This window comes from Cavia porcellus, unplaced genomic scaffold (genome assembly GCF_034190915.1).
Source record: "Cavia porcellus strain 051 isolate PalLab524CR breed Dunkin Hartley unplaced genomic scaffold, mCavPor4.1 scaffold_9, whole genome shotgun sequence".
Lineage (NCBI taxonomy): Eukaryota > Metazoa > Chordata > Mammalia > Rodentia > Caviidae > Cavia > Cavia porcellus.
Window position 1 is genome coordinate 65,165,935 of NW_026947492.1, and position 12,203 is coordinate 65,178,137.

The following is a 12,203-nucleotide window of genomic DNA, read 5'->3' on the forward strand; positions in this document are numbered from 1 at the left end:
TTTTATATCATAAAATGTCTGCTGCTGATTCTATTCTTTTACTGAAGGTTTAGGGTAATCAAACCTAGCTGATTATAGAAATTCTGGTAGAATGTTGATATGAAATATAAATTTAGCAGATTCTTGAGCCTGCTGAAATACAGAATATTTTTTAGACATCTAGGAAAGAATAAAATAACCTAGTGCTATTTTGACAAAACTGTGGATAGTTCTCTAATATATGATTTAGAAATTACTTGGCTTAAAACCTGTAATTTTTAACAAGTGAGACTTTTTATTAAACAATGTTTATACTGGACATCAGAGAACAAGTGTCAGTTCACTAAAGTAGATTTAATTTTTTTAGTACTGCAAACATGTACCAATAAACAAAAGGAGAAAACTTAAAATTTGGAAACATACTTATTTATTATTTCTGAAGCATTTTGTTCAGAATACTTTGAAAGGATGTCTTCAGACATGCTATGCCATGTTTTACTGCTTTGGTTTGGAAATTATATACAGATACAAATGATATAAACACATACATTTATCTTTCCTTCCTTCCTTCATTTCTTTATTTCTTTTCTTTCTTCTCAGGGCCTTCAAACTGAGCCACAACTTCATCCTACCCACTTTTTAAAAATTGATACAAAGTCCTGAGATTCTACTTCCGCAGCCTACCCGAGTTCTTGCATTACAGATGAGCACCATCAAACCTGGCTTATATTCTGTTATTGATTTGCACTATTTCTATTCCACTGTTTTTACACTGTTCCCTTTACACTAATACATGAGGCATGTCTGAAAATTTACTGACCCACATTGACTGCTCCTCACTTAAAGATGGCTGGAATGAGTGTACTGATAAAAGGGTACAAAAAGTGCAGGAAATCAAGACATATCAGTATCACATGACACTTGAATTTCTAATACAAGAAAATAAGTATGATTTATTCATCCACAGGTCTCAAAACAATAGATGATCAGAAGCCGGGACCCAGGTGATTTTGCTGAATCAAAGGCAGTCATTCTCTCAAGTATTACAACTTCTCACTATGGCGGAATATGCATGAACGCCCTCACTGAAAGCAGTAATGTGTCCCTACAGAGGTGTTTCTTCTCTTCAACTGTTTGAATGAGGTGAATGAGATGATGTTAGAAGTCCACCAATATCAAACAGACTCAGTATGGTGGATTTGGATAAAAACACAAAGCAGATTCGCAGAAGCTGTGTGGATCTTCTACTGACATCAGGAGGACCAAGAACACCATGTCACTCTCCAACATCACAGTCTTCATGCCTTCTGTTTTGACCCTACTTGGGATCCCAGGCCTAGAGTCTGTGCAGCACTGGATCGGAATCCCTTTCTGTGCCATGTACCTTATCGCTATGATTGGAAATGCTTTGCTTCTGGTTATCATCAGGTCAGAGCGCAGTCTCCATCAGCCTATGTACATTTTCCTAGCCATGCTTGGTGCTACAGACATTGTGCTTGCTACCAGCATTATGCCCAAGATACTTGGAGTCTTCTGGTTTCATTTGCCAGATATCAATTTTGATTGCTGCCTGTTTCAAATGTGGCTCATCCACACCTTTCAGTGCACAGAGTCCGGCATCCTACTCGCCATGGCCCTTGACCGTTATGTGGCCATCTGCTATCCACTGAGACACGCCACCATTTTCACAACCCAGCTGGTCACCCAAATAGGAGCTGCTGTAACCCTGAGGGCTGCCATCCTTGTGACCCCATGCCTAGTACTGATAAAGTGTCGGTTGAAATTTTATCACACAACAGTCATCTCCCACTCCTACTGTGAGCATATGGCCATTGTGAAACTAGCTGCAGGAAATGTCAGGGTCAACAAAATCTATGGTTTGTTTGCAGCCTTCACTGTTGCAGGGTTTGACCTCATATTTACCATATTCTCTTACATCCAGATATTTATCACAGTTTTTAATTTGCCCCAGAAGGAGGCGAGGTTGAAGGCTTTTAACACCTGCATTGCTCACATCTGTGTCTCCCTCCAGTTCTACCTCCTGACATTCTTCTCCTTCTTCACACACAGATTTGGCTCTCACATCCCCCCATCGATCCATATCCTCTTTTCTAGCTTTTACTTGCTGGTTCCTCCATTCCTCAATCCACTTGTCTATGGTGTAAAGACCAAGCAGATCCGTATTAATGTGTTAAAAAGGTGCTGCTCACTATACACTGCCCTTTCCTCATTGCGCAGCATAATCATCTTTCAAAATAAAACAAGAACATCAACCCACATTATTTGAGATACTGAAATTTTCCATTTCCAGGAATTGGCATTTGATATTTTTCAGTATGAAGATGGTAGTCTGCTACAACTGTCAGAAAGAGGCTTTTGCCTCCTACCTTAGGGTTGAAAGTACAGAATATAAATGGAACAAAATGCTGAACATATTTCATGTTTTTTTTTCCCTTTTAGTTTTTAATCTCTGTTCTAGTTACTCCTTTGAGAATCTTTCTCTGGAACAATTCGTGAAGTACATGTCTGTTGCTGAAATGAAGTGGGGCCTCATTATCCTTTAGTGTCTAGGCATTCAATACAAGTTATTCATCCTGACAGTTTGAAAATTTTGGCCAAATAAACATTGAAGAAAGAGATTCTTAAATATGATCGTATCTGGAAAAAATTTTGGAACCCATTAAAATAATTTTAAAAATTTATATATCCCAAATTCTCTGGAAAATTGTAGTGACAAATAATAATGGAGTAAAGTGTTGAATTCAGTTTATCAGTAAACTTTACAAGGCCTCCAACGTTTGAATCTAAATGTTCAAGTGCTAAAGGAAGCCACAATATTACAAATCTTATGCAAGACAACACTAATGTAGTAAAAAGCTTTGATACATAGCCATGTGAGTTTATGATTTACAAATTTCTGAAAGAAAAGTCGAGAAAGTGGGTGGGAAAGAAAGCAGTGGGGAAAAAAGAGGGAATTTTGTTTTTCAGCTAGGTAATGTAATGCTTAAAGGGTGATGTGTGGCCAAAGGAGTATTAACCCAGAGTTTCAGATAGGTGATGAGACACTGCAGCTAGACAATATCACTCTGGGTATCGAAGGTTATGTTTACCATGTTTTGATTGCAAGACACAAAGTGATAGGAAAAATATGAATAGGAAATGTGGACATAAATACTGTATGTAGCAGTCAGTCTTTCTTCAGATACAATGTTTCAGTGGAGGATTTATCCCTAAAAGAAAATCATACCCACGTGTGTGGTCAGAATTTCTTTCAGTGGGTGTAATAAGACATGCCTTTAGATAAGTAGGCTCTTTTACTATGAAAGATATGGAATATTTGTCCAGGAATAAGCACATGAGAACTTAGAGCTAGGTGATGGTTCCTAAAAATCTAATATCATATAATACTTTTAAGGTTATAGAAAATGTTGATATCTGTATTGATGCCATTTGCTGATTTATCAGATTACACTCATAACCTATGTGTGAAATAGTCGACCACATATCACAGGCTGATAGTCAGATTCCTATGGCTGCTGAGTATGATTACAGTATAAATGTAGAAGCTGTCTTTGGGGGATCTAGATCTATGTATTTATTAGAGTTGTTGAAGAGTTACTGAGAGGTAATTTTATTTTTAGATAACGTCATTTAGTTAAGAGAAAAACCATCATAACACCAGAATTAATGTTCTCATCCGGATTAAGCAAACTTCCATGTAAAGATAAAAAGGTTCAATAAATTAGGCTCTATGAACAGGAAAGTAAAATTGGTTCATGTTGTTAGGTAGATATGTACACTGAAACATTATGAAAGAAATATTTTGTCAAAAATTGTGGGAAGCCTTGTAATTGGCTGACACCTTATATCTGCAGGCTGCACCACCTTAACATCTGCAGGCCGCACCACCTTAACTCCCTCTAGGAGTTAAGTCTGGTAGCTAAGCAGCACCTTGCCTACCTAGCCTGTTTGATCTATTCAGGGATTATGTTAATCAGCCCGCTTATGAGCCTGCACAGGAATTTGAATTGACCTATAACCCTTGGTCTTTCCACTGTTACTAAGTTACCTGCTGAAGTCTCAGAATCCAACTCCTTATTCCCCAATACCCTATATATTTGATTCTCCTTCCTTGAATAAACGAGACTTGATTGCACTTCTTCATCTTGTCTCCGTCATTTCTGTCTCTTGTTTCCTTTTCATCCCCATTTCCCCACTAGGGTCTCCATGGACTTACCAGAAGGCAGGGATAAAAAATGTTACAAAACTCTTATCATACTAATTTGTGTGAGGTCGTTGTGGTAACTTAGGTCAATTAATTAGAAAGATGCAAAACATTTCATTTTCCTATTGTGGTCCTCAGAATTGAACCCAGGTCTTCACACTGAGCTGTATCACTAGATTTTTAACCTTTTTAAAAATTTAATTTTAGATCTGGTCTCACTCAACTACCTAAAATGACCTAGAACTCACAATCTCTGCATCTCAGTCTAACAAGGAGCTACAGTTGTTTGTGTCAGCCACAGTATCTTACAAACCACTTTTTCATTCATGACGATTACTTATATGAGTGAATGCAAAAGTTAGACTTTCTATGTCATTGATTACAATTATTCATCACAAAAAGAACTATATACAAATTTAAAAGGAGGGGCTAGCTTTCTAAGGTTTAAGCTTATTTAGCAAAGTTTTGAAACAGGTTTGGCAATTTCTGGCTCTGGTATTTATTCTGAAGAGTGTGGGACTATAGGGGAAACAAAGGAATAGATTGTGAAACTACAAAATATTTATAGCCATTTCCACTAGCAATATCCTTTTAAAATATCTAGTTGAGAGGTTACAATGTTCTAGTAGAATACTTTTGATATTGTACGGCCACTTTCAATCTGAGATCTACAAATGAAAATTTTTAAAAAATGAGTACCTTTAAGGAAAACTGGTTAACCAGGAGTGTGTATCATCCCACACACTTGCATCAAGAAATTTACATGGTGAACCATTGGACATAAAATTCTTTTAAAGAGAAAAAAAAAATCTAAAAATAATTATTTTCTGGATTTCTAGAAATCTCAAGAATGACTTCCAAAAACATTGTATCAACATCTACAGTCAGCAAAATAGTGTGCTTGGTTTTCTAATAACCCTCAGAGCTACAAACACTTATAGCCTCTGATGATCAAACAGATGACACATGGTTCTCCTCATAGTTAGTATTTAACAAAATAGAGAATTTTGTTCTACAGTTCCCCCACTTGTATTTCATTTATGTAAATTGCTACATTATTTTCTTGGTACATTTAGCAAAATTGTGTTATTCAATTTAAAATCACATGAGTAGGGCTGGGGATTTAGCTCAGTGGCATAAGCACCTGCCTTGCAAGCAGGCGGTCGTGAGTTTGATCCCTGGTACCGATAAAAATGAAAAAGACAAAAAAAAAAAATTACATGAGTAAATATTTATTTAGTTTAGAAAAGTCAGATTCTTCTTAACTATGCTCAGAATTCTGTAACAAAACTATTTGACATGCATTTCAGTTTTTCTACCAAAAGTTATGCCGATATTGAAGTAAGTCCTCTTTTATTTGCTTGTAAGACTCTTCATTTATGACAGCTATATTCAGTTCTGACAGCTATATTGCTTAAGTATGAGATTCTACCTTAAACATCTCCATTTCTTCACCAGTGTTTTAAGGATGGCATCCTTTTAATTTTTGATTTGTATCATTCTCTCTTCCCACATTTTTTATTAGTGCATATTCATGATAGGGATCAGTGGGTTTCACTTTGTCAAATTTGTACGTGTAGATCAATTTTTAATCATTCTTTTTCCATAATCTCCCTCAAATCAGCCAGGAAGGCAATGGAGCCACTCTGTATATTGTTTGACAGTATTCATATTTTCAAGGATTTTATTTCTTAAAAAGTTTGTAAGAAGCCTTTTGGTAGCCACTGTAATTCTTAGCAGGGCTGATTTCAACAAGAATGTGATTGATGCAGGTGAGAGTTTACATACGAAAGAAATAACTGGGATTTTCTACACGAATGCTGGTTTTCAAAAAAGGACCATCTTCATATTTTTGTTTATTTCATTTAAATTTTCAGTATGGAAGAATAACTTACAACATTTGTTTTTAGCTCTCCATCCTTTTTCTATTATAGTTGATGCTCTAGAACAGATAAAATTAATCTAAGTTGAAATTTTCAGAAATGAGCAGACAATGTAGCACATATCTTTGCTCCCAGTAATCAGCAAGGTTGAGACAGGATGTTTGCAGGATCAAGCTTAGTCCTGCCAGCTTAGTAATTTACCATGACTCTGTGACAAGACCTAAATAAATAAATAAATAAATAAATAAATAAATAAATAAGGCTGGTAATGGAACTTAATTTGGAGTGCCGGATTCTAATTCCAAATGTTTAAAAAAAAAAAAAAAAAAAAAAAAAAAAAAAAAAAAAAAGAAAAGAAAGAAAGAGATGGAAGGGATTATATGTGGAAGAGGATGCAGTGAAAGCAGAGAAATAGAAGAGTGGGAAAGGGATGAAAAAAGAGCAGTAGATGCAAAAGATGAAGAGGAAGAAGTGGAAAGAGATGAGAATAAAAATAGAAGAAAGTAAAACAGGATGAAGAAGAGACAAGAAACGAGGAAGAGGAGAAAGAGATGGGGAAAAAGAAAAACAGGTTTCTACTCTGTGAAAGACAAGGTGATAAGTATTCCTGGAGTGAAAGAAATTTTCTACATGGTGCTAAAATATGAAAATTATGTTTTCCAGAATGAATGGTTAAGATTCACACATCTCACTGTCTTGACTCAATATTGTTTAAACAAATACTGAGCACCAGTTATGTTTACTTTTGACACTGATTCACGTTGGTGATGTAGAAATTACTTTGATAAGTCTTAGGCTTCAGATAATGGAAAGAAATGATTATGGAAAATGAAAATCAATTTATATACTGTTGAGGAAGCTAATTATATGAAAAAAAAGTGATTCTTAAATAAAATTTAGTGACCTAGATTTCCACTGGAAAGGTATGAATTCATTATTTTTCATAGACATGCACACACATAAACTACTTGTAAAATACTATGTCTGGCTCTGGAAACCAAAAGTAAGAGGTAAACAGTGACAATGAATGACACTTTTCTCAAGATCTTGGTTTCTAGATAATTTTACTTGCTTAAAAAGAGCAAACTTCTTTAGAAAATAGTGGTTCTGTGACTTGGACTTGGAAAGTATAAAATAATTTATAAACGTATGAAAGAAGGGAAGTGCTCAACATGTGATCCGATCACTGCAGAAGGATCCAGGAGAGGCTCTTTCAAACAAAATTTAAGGAAATTTTTAATAATAAACAAAATAATACTGATAATTATTTATAGCCCATCATAAAATCCCATTCTGTAAGATCATACAGAAATGATAGTTTAAAGTCACCATTAGAGTATAATGTTCATAAATATATATGAAATGATGATTTTGGAAATTAATCAATAAAATAGAATTTTAGGAGGCGAAGCTTTCAAAGAGTATCAAAATGTTTCTTCTTAGATTTCTGTGAAATAACATTGAAATGAACCACAGGAGATCCTATCCAGTGCCCAAATGACTGAAACTAACATTATGTTCAGAAAATATAAAACTAATATATTGCACAGAGAAAGGCCAATTTATTATTTGATAAGAAATGTTTAGAAAAACTCTATAAACTCTGCACCTTAATAATGAACAGATATCAAATGAACACAAATGATGGAAATTATGTATAATAAATGATGCCTTTCTGTGATTCAGAATTGTCACTGTCAAGAAGAAAAGAAAGACTGAGGGGCTATTGCAGAGTCAAGACTAAAGAGACACAGAATTCAAATGCAGAGCGATCCCCAGGTGGATTAGAAACAAAAAGTGCTGATGCAGAAGTCACTGTAGAGACTTTTTTAACTTAAGATATGGAGTGCAGGTTAGATTATAGTACTCCAACTTTAAAAATCTTGATTGTATTTACATGCTCTATGCAAATACAATGAAATTGAATATCCTTTTCTTTGAGAAATACAATCAAACAGCTAGGAGTTAGAAGGCTACCATTGATTTAACTGATACATAAACAGTTTATCCATTGATAAATCTTTACATATCTATTGATCAGCCTAAATATTTGCTTATAGATATATAAAGTAAAAAGAAAAGAACAAGTATAAAAGGTTTTGAATTAAGTACACATAAAAAGAAGTTCTCATACTTCTTCATAATTTTATAGATTTAAAATAAGAATAACATCAAAACTTTTTAGGAAGGTACTATTTCTCATCATATCTCTTAATTATGCAAAAGCTACCCTTAATCCCCCACTTGGGCAACTCAACTTCCCTGTCATTTCCTTTGACGTTAGACTCCACTGCCACAACTACCCCTACTCAATCTTCAAGATGTGGAGGCATCTTGGAATTCTTCAGTGTACTTCTTTCTTTTCATTAAGTCATTAAACTTTGCCTTGTCCATCTTTCAAGAGATCTACTGTGAAATAATATATAGCACTTTTCGTTCTCCGTGTGTTGGACTTTTTATGCAAGCTATTTTTCAGTAAGTAGGATTAGTTTTGTAAACTTAAAGTCTACCTTGTCATTGCTATATGTTATGTTTTAATTATTTTTCCTGAAATTTAAACTGTCTTTCATTCTACACATCAAAATTGTTGTACTGTTTGTTTTAATATGAATGTCAGCACTTGTACTTTTCTGGCAGGCAATTTCCTGTTCAGCTCCCAGAATCTGTCTAGGTGCATCCTGCCATGACAGGATCTATTCATTTCACTGCTGTGTTTCTGAACCCCGCTCACCAGCTTTCCTTTCCTTTTTTTTTTTTTTTTTTTTTTTTTTTTTTGTCTTTTTCCCTTTTTATCGGTACCAGGGATCGAACTCACGACTGCCTGCTTGCAAGGCAGGTGCTTATGCCGCTGAGCTAAATCCCCAGCCCCTCTCACCAGCTTTCCTAACAAATGTCACATTGTCCTCCCATTTCTTCCTCATGTAATTCATCCCTCCACCTACATTGCATACCTAATTCATACCTAATTTATCTGTACACCAATGACCTATGTGATTCATGACACATTAAAACTATGTTTCTGGGAGGAGGAGCTGCGCGGATCCGGAGAGCCTGCAGAGGCCCCTTCCTTTGTCTGGAGGAGGAGGGGTCCCGGGTTCCTGAGGCACCTCGGCCCGTACCCAGCCGCGCCTGGCCGTCGGTGTGCGGAGGAGGAGCTGCACGGATCCGGAGCGCCTGCAGAGGCCCCTTCCTTTGTCTGGAGGAGGAGGGGTCCCGGGTTCCTGGGGCACCTCGGCCCGTACCCAGCCGCGCCTGGCCGTCGGTGTGTGGAGGAGGAGCTGCGCGGATCCGGAGCCGCCTGCAGAGGCCCCTTCCTTTGTCTGGAGGAGGAGGGGTCCCGGGTTCCTGGGGCACCTCGGCCCGTACCCAGCCGCGCCTGGCCGTCGGTGTGCGGAGGAGGAGCTGCGCGGATCCGGAGCCGCCTGCAGAGGCCCCTTCCTTTGTCTGGAGGAGGAGGGGTCCCGGGTTCCCGAGGCACCTCGGCCCGTACCCAGCCGCGCCTGGCCGTCGGTGTGCGGAGGAGGAGCTGCGCGGATCCGGAGCCGCCTGCAGAGGCCCCTTCCTTTGTCTGGAGGAGGAGGGGTCCCGGGTTCCTGGGGCACCTCAGCCCGTACCCAGCCGCGCCTGGCCGTCGGTGTGCGGAGGAGGAGCTGCGCGGATCCGGAGCCGCCTGCAGAGGCCCCTTCCTTTGTCTGGAGGAGGAGGGGTCCCGGGTTCCTGAGGCACCTCGGCCTGAGCCCAGCCACGCATAGCCATCTGCGTGCAGAGGAGGAGCGGGGTAGATCCGGAGTGCCCGCAGGAGGCCCTTCCTTTGTCTGGAGGTTTGTGGATATCTCTGCAAGCAGGGAGGGATCACAGGCTCCTGAGGCACTGCGGTCTGTGGTGAGTACCCTAACCCGGCTGCGATCCAAGAGCTGTGGATCTACCAAGGGGCAGGTGGGCGCACAGTGTCCCTGAGGCCCAGCTGGTCTGGAACCGCGGAGTTCTGAACAAGCAGAGAAGGGCCATTGGTTCTGCAGGCCCAATGGCCTGGGGTAGAGTGGTGCCAGAGTCTCAGTAGCTGCAAACATAGAAGGGGATTTTCAACAGATCCTGAGGAGGCTTTCAAATAACACTTGAAACACAGAAATATAGGAAAATGACAAAACGAAAGACCAAATTACAACCTCAAACCTCCAGCCCATCTCAGGAAACCCTGGGAGAAGTGTATTTAGAAGAAAATATATCCCATCCTCCTCATATATTAGACACAATAGCTACTGAAGTTGACAAGCAACTCCAGGAAGCTTTAAAGAAATTCAAACTCGAAATAATTTCCCAGATAAAAGAAGAAATGATAAAAGAAATGAAAGAGATTCTAAATATATCTAAAGAAAACACAGATAAAAAATTGGAGGAATTAAACAAAAAGATAGAATCCCTAGATGAGCAATATAAGAAACAAACAGAATACATAATGCAGATGCACAGAGATATACAGGAAATAAAAAACTCCACTGAAAGTTGTAAAAACCGCCTTAATGAAAGTGAAGATAGAATTTCAGACCTTGAAGACAGGATTGCAGCAAGTGAACAGGAAAGGAAAGATCTTTTAAAAATAACAAGGAATCAGGAAACAACAATTCAACAACTGCAAGATGATGCAAAGAAGAATAACATAAGAATGATAGGGATTAATGAAAAAGAAGGAGACAACATAAAGGATATCAAGAGGATATTTAGAGAAGCAATAGCTGAAAACTTCCCAAGCATGAGATCAGAAACTGACATCAGGATCAGTGAAGCATATAGAACTCCAAATAGTCATAACCAAAATAAAACTACACCCAGACATATAATAATCACCATCCCAGAAATCCAACACAAGAATAGATTATTAAAAGCTGTCAGAGAGAAAAGACAGATCACTTATAAAGGAAAACCTATCAGAATCACAGCAGACTTCTCATCACAAACAATAAAGTCAAGAAGAGCATGGAGTGAAGTATTCCAGATCCTAAAGCAAAATGATTTCCAACCTAGACTGATATATCCTGCAAAACTATCATTTAAAATAGATGGTGAAATACGATACTTCCATGACAAAGAACAGCTGAAAAACTTAATGAACACCAAACCAACCCTGCAAAAAATATTGAAAGACAGTTTAGATACACAAAGGAAAAAACCACTAAGCAAAGCAAATAATTAAACAGAACAGAAAGATAAAGATGCAACAGCAGAGAGATAAGAATCCTACAATTAAACAACATTTAACAGTAATAACCATTAATGTAAATGGTCTCAATGAACCAATCAAAAGAAACAGACTAGCAGAATGGATCAAGAAACAAAATCCAACCATATGCTGTTTACAGGAAACCCATCTAACCCAGAAGGATACTCACAGACTGAAAGTCAAAGGATGGAAAACAATTCTTCATGCAGCAGGAATCCAAAAAAAGGCAGGAGTAGCCATTCTGTTTGCAGACAACGTGAACTTTAAACCAACAATGACCATAAAGGACAAAGAAGGTCACTACATACTCGTAAGAGGAAAACTCCAAGAGGAAGAGATAACTATCTTAAATATATACGCACCAAACTCCAGAGCGCCCAGTTATATAAAACAATTATTAACAGAAATGAAAACTCAAATTATCAGTAACACAATTGTAACAGGAGACCTTAATACGCCATTGACACCAAGGGACAGATCGACCAGACAGAAAATGAGTAAAGAAATAACAGAACTGAATCATACCTGTGAACAAATGGGTTTGATAGACATATACAGAATGTTCCACCCAACAACATCAGAATACACATTCTTCTCAGCAGTACATGGATCATTTTCTAAAATAGACCATATATTAGCTCACAGAACATATTTAAACAAGTGCAAAAGAGCTGAAATCATCCCTTGCATGTTATCGGATCACAGCGCTCTGAAATTAGAAATTAATGATAAAAGATACTGCAAAAATCCCACAAACACATGGAAACTGAATAACACACTCTTGAGTAATCAGTGGGTCACAGAAGAAATTAAAGAAGAAATCAAACAATACCTAAAAGAAAATGAAAATGCAGATACAACTTACCGGAATCTGTGGGATACAATGAAAGCCGTTCTG

At 37.8% G+C, this 12,203-nt stretch overlaps 1 protein-coding gene across 1 annotated transcript; it reads left to right on the plus strand.

Annotated features, from left to right (window-relative positions):
* Positions 1-1,252: 1,252 nt before the first annotated feature.
* LOC100713624 (olfactory receptor 52A1-like) lies at positions 1,253-2,266 on the plus strand. Its single transcript, XM_003465380.3, has one exon. It carries the CDS (start codon positions 1,253-1,255, stop codon positions 2,264-2,266), a length of 1,014 nt encoding a protein of 337 aa, XP_003465428.1.
* Positions 2,267-12,203: the final 9,937 nt, after the last annotated feature.